General features: G+C 33.8%; 1 protein-coding gene across 1 annotated transcript; it reads right to left on the reverse strand.

Moving 5' to 3' along the window:
• Window positions 1-2,634, reverse strand: LOAG_02507 (leucine Rich Repeat family protein). Its single transcript, XM_003138045.2, has 4 exons — window positions 2,467-2,634; window positions 2,054-2,287; window positions 1,357-1,572; window positions 1-996 (listed from the first exon to the last, which is right to left on the reverse strand). Exons 1-4 carry the CDS (start codon window positions 2,626-2,628, stop codon window positions 856-858), a joined length of 753 nt encoding a protein of 250 aa, XP_003138093.1. The 5' UTR covers window positions 2,629-2,634; the 3' UTR covers window positions 1-855.
• Between the last annotated feature and the right edge of the window lie 2,989 nt (window positions 2,635-5,623).

The raw sequence follows: 5,623 nt of genomic DNA on the forward strand, positions 1-5,623 counted from the left end.
CTGGACATTTGTGGGAAAATACTAGAACAATTCATCACGAAATACAAACCGGAAAATGATCTGATCTATTACTTTCAATTTTCGTGGTAATAAATGTCAGAAATGAGAGTAGATACGTTAAAAAAGTAAATAAGGAAAAAAAAGGAAAGTGAAGATATTACAAAATCTCGTCAAAATTTCAAAATTTCGTGAGAAATTTCCAAATGCTAAAACATAGTGAACCGAAACAAACAACAAAATCCAATTTCATTTTTTTTGTCGACTTTTTCAAAATGAATCACTTTTTGCAAGAGGGTAAAATCGGAAACTTTTCTGATGCATTAATAAATTTCTACTTGGGAAAGAGAGCGGGAACAAAAAAGTGTAGTATGGCATTGTAGGTGTAATAATTATAATCGTTGATTTGTAATCGTAATCATGATCATATATCATATATTGAGGTAAGTGTTATAAACCATAAATAAGGTCAATATTAAAGATGAAACGGATGAATTTAACAAAAAATATAAAAATAGAATAAATGGACGTGAAGTTTAAGATCATTTCTGAATAACAATGCAAGGAATATATTTTAAAAAGAACATTTTATTGCATTTACAACAGCAAACAAATAAACAGATAATGAGATTGCATTCGTGATGGCACAATGTAGCAATTTTCGATTTTCCCGCAATTTATTGGTCTCCTGCTGGGAAGAAAACGAATCATATCAATTCCTATTAATATCCGAAACATTCTGGGAATCTGCAGGAGAAGTACTTAGTCTTCAAATATTAAAAAAAATTCAATTTTCTACGGATTTTCTTCGGATAATGAAAAGTGTTACGTGGCCATTTGCAGTGGAACAGTGTAATTCTACGCTTCTCGTTTTGCACCTTCACCGTTTTCATCATCATCATCATCTTCCTCATGTTTCCGTTTCACACCTCGTGGACTGCCCGCTTCATCCGTTTCTTCCTCATCTCCTGGAGCGAAATCTTCCGTCTCATCTTCATCCTGAAAGCTAAAGGTTTTTTTTTCTTTTTCAAAACATATTTCTATGGTATGAAATTATATTTTCCACCCAATCCGTAAAAATCAACAAAGTCATAGTGAATTCTAACTTATGAACTGAATCGGCACAACAAACCGTCACCCTCTTTCTATCCGTTCTCCAACTGCTGCATTGACAATCTCAGATACTCTCAGGCAAAAATATCATAAACATCATATTTTTTGTTAATAATTTGACCTAAGCGAGCATTAGTCTGGATTATTTTAATTCCTCAACACGAAGACAGAAAACATAAATATTTTTACATCCTCGCATAAACAGTTTTCTTAACATGTCCAGGATACGAAATATTAAACAGATACCTGCATCACAGTAGAACTCTGCAAATAATCCAAACCGACATCGGAGTCCTCCTCATCATCATTGCCCTCATCATCGTTATCGGTGTCGTCCAATCCATCACCAACACCATCATCGTCATCTTCGTCATCACCGCCTTCCTGCAGGATTTCACTGTCGGATTCTGCTTCCTCATCATTGATGTCATAACCATCGAGATATTTCAGGTTAGGTAACGTCTACAAAAAACAAAAGTTCGCTTTGAAGCAAATTGCGATAATTTCTAAGAACATTATTCTCGCTAAGTGTAAACATTCCCATTATTCTGCAAATGGCCAGAAATCTTTGGATGAGGATAATCCTCCCAGAGAAAAATCAAAAAAGATAAAAGTTGCTTCAAATTTTAATAATCACTTCAGCATAGCGCAGATAAAAATCATCTGCACATCTCACTGACTGCTACAGCTTGAAAAAACCATAAGGGTAATTCGACTTCGAAACGATAACTTTTATTTGATAAATGCAACCACAAAAATAATATCGATTTCATAACTATATTTTAAGACCAAAGTTACTCTGTTAACCGGTCAACCCACACATATTCAAGAATTTTCGGTAAAGCTACACTATTTTTTTTAATTTACCGCTCACCAGATCGTACCTCCCGCGTGACCACTATAAGTTGGACTTTATAGCAAGCTCCAAAAAAAGCAAACAAACCTCGAACACATTTTTCCTGTAGTCATCAGATGTAGCTAATTCGCAGCCAAAAAGATCCAGTGACCTCAGTTCCTCAAGTTTTTTCAGTGGTTCCAGAACTTCCAATGTACTGATTTTGTTGCCAGCCAAATTGAGGTATTCTATATGCGGGCAACATAACAATTGATCCAGATTACCGGAAATTCGATTTTCCGATAAATCCAATCGTTGAAGAGAAGGTAGTGGTGGTAAACCCTGACAAATAAAGGGAAAATCTATGTCAGTTAAAAATATATTAGTGCTACACCTATACAGGTTCATGTTTTAATTCCCAGAAAAAATTAAAACTGAAAGTAAATCAAGTTAAGGAGTTAAGTACTGTAGCCATCTCGCCGTTTTTCAACAAATCCCAACAAAAAACTAAGCCTTTTTACTTTCAGTGAAGTTAATCCAACATTGATCATTGAAAGTGTTTCCAAACTCTTGAAATCCTCCGTAAGACCGCTGACAGCAGTCGCCCGACAATTATCAAGGTTTAGTTCGGTTACCTCAGATGGATCCCGTCCTCGTAATTCCAATTCTATACGCTTATCCATCTAAAAAGTTTTTAATCATATATACAAAGCTTTTTTTAATGAGGAAAAAAAACAAGTGCATAAAAACACAAAAGAAGAAAATAAATCTTCCACATAGTAAGGTGCAGATCAGGATTTATTCGAATTTAAGCACTGAAAGGAAATATAAGCAAAAACATTCACAAGTTGGAAGAGAGAAATCTACAAAAATTTAAGTTAAAACTGCTATTCTTGAAAATTTTAACAATGGAAAACGAAAAGCTATCTTTATACCGCCATTCATTTTTTGATGAGAGTTAGGAGATCAAAAAAAAGGAGGAAAAAGTACGAAAAAGAAAGAAAAAAATAGAAGAAAAAAAACCCATAACAATATTGTAAACAATTTCAATTAATCCATTCTAGATAGCTAGAGAGATTACGATCTCATTAGTCCTAATTTCCGAAATGGTGGTTCAGAAGTTCAAAATATTCAAAATCGACCACATACCATAATCAGTCTTGTTTTCATTATAAATCACATGAACAGACGATAGATATTGAGTAGAATGTGATGGAAAACAGTAAATGAATGTTGTTGTTAAAAGCTGTCTATGATAAAGGAATGCTCTATCTTTACTCATTCTGTCTACCTTTCAGGTGAAAGATAATATGATCAACAAGGCACAGCGGTCTTGCTGTATTATATCAACCAGATATTTGTGCTCATTTCATAGAAAAATATCATTCAGGATATTAAAGGAATACCCAAAACATGTTTGCTAGAAAGAAATCGCAGTGGTAACCAATACTTCTCATTCACCTTGAAAAAATATTTAGTTCTTCCGGGTAGTACAAAATATGCAGAAGTTTTATGAGTACCATTTCTTCCGGATATTTTATTTCATTTTAAAATTTAATGTATATGCATCGGGAATTTGAAATCATATATGAGTCTCAAACCAAAATATTGATGAAAAATTTGATTCATAACAAAAGAAAACACGTATAACGCATCTTTTTCCTGCGCAGATATATTTATGAAAACCTGGTTGCACAGGCTGTACTTCTGCAGATTTATTGCCCGGGAAGAAATAACAAATCAGCATGCCATCAGAATACTTGTAGTAAGCGGTAACAGTTCGAAAACAGGAAAGCAAAACAGAAGGAATAAATAATCTCTTGCTTTTTAGGTTATTCACGATAAAACAAAAAAAGGATGAGGAGCTAGAAAACTGGAACTGGCTTATATAAATATGATAAGTAGTTTTCGCTTTTTCTCAAATGCAACATGAGAATTTTATAAAAAATGCGGTGAATACGGTTTCACTATTGCGAAAATCATGGAACCTAACTAACCGCAGCAAAAACCAATGAACTTTCCGCTAAAGATCTGTAAGAGAGAAATTCAAACAATAATACGGTGTGAAATTCCTTCGAAAGTTTTCTTAAAGCCTCTATGGTAGGAAAAGGAAACCAAAATAGCAGATATTATGTCGCAGCATTAAAAGGAAAACTTAAATATCAAAATGAAGCCAGCTTCACGGAGAGTGAAGCAGTATATTCCTGTTTTCAGTAACAATTTGATAACTGGCTGATTCGAAAAGTGCTACCCCGCCTCTAAACATTCTGAAAGATAAAATCTCTGTTGTTTGACAAAGCCATTGAATGTGAAAGAAAGTATCTGAGTTATTTGATAAAGTCAGTAAGTATGAAAATATCACATTTCAATAAGAAATAAGCACGAAATAATCATTCGCTTTTTTCTGGTAAAAAAGATAGGAAGGCAGAGCGGAAGGGAACTGAGGGGACAGAGCGAAAACTCAACGACAACATCTACCATGAATGCATAAAGCTACGATAACTAGAGGTGACAATCCCGGTACGGCCCCAGGAAATGCAATAAATATGGAAGCGAATTTGTTAGCGCATAATGAAAGTGAATTCTACCTAAACCAAACACCTGAAATGGTGTAGAATTTAGAACATTGATGAATGTGCATTCTCAATTCGGGATGAGGAATATTATTAGAGGAAAACCCGGGGGTGAAATATCCCGCACCCAACTCGAACGAGAAACGTCGCACTAGCACATCAACCCGAAACACGCACAACTAAAACCCAAGCCCCCAGTGAAAACAAAATGTCTCAATCGATGAGAGGTAAATTTCGAGATAATTGGACAACTACCAATAAAGTACGGTTGTTATTCGTGCTAAGGATAGTCTTCATAACTTGCAGCACTATAATAAAAGCATTAGTACGGAAGGGCAAGTGTTGTGATGCTGCTTTTAGTGTCTTGGTGTGCGGGTGTTGTTCGTCGTTTATTGTTGATTGTTTGCAGACTTCAAAATTGCAGATGTAAACATGTCATATGTGACAAGTAAAATACCAGAACTTCAAACACATGATTTAACATTCCCGGGATTTATCGGGAAATTTTAATGTTATATGTGTCCGAGCCCGTCTTCTCGTAGTTCATTCTAGCTCGCTGGTCAATTTGATAGCGATCTGTTTGCGCACAAACTTAAAAAGTTATTTTACACCGGATGAAATGTCTCCTTTTTTCGATTTTTATGTCGGGTGAAATGTTTTTTGGATTTTCAGGGTTCAAATATGCTACGACTCTTAGATTACTGTTGTCCATACATCGTCTATATTTTAGAATTTACTTTGTCGTATTATGACTGAAGATTGAAAAGTAAAGTAAACACTGTCGTTCCTTGATTATATTTTGCGATGTGTAAAAATTTACATGCTATTGATAGTTAACAGTTATATTCATTCGAAAATTTAAATATTCAATTAGATGAGTTTATATAACTGCTTCATGAAGGAAAATGGGACGGGATAACGTGCGGTTGCATCTAGGCTTGAAATATTGAAATCTCTAATCTAACAAAATGATTATATATGATGAAATGACTATATTATATAAAGTATATACATATACATATATATATATATATATATATATATATATATATATATATATATATATATATATATATATATATATATATATATATATATATATATA

Source organism: Loa loa (genome assembly GCF_000183805.2).
Source record: "Loa loa unplaced genomic scaffold supercont3.406, whole genome shotgun sequence".
NCBI classification, from domain to species: domain Eukaryota; kingdom Metazoa; phylum Nematoda; class Chromadorea; order Rhabditida; family Onchocercidae; genus Loa; species Loa loa.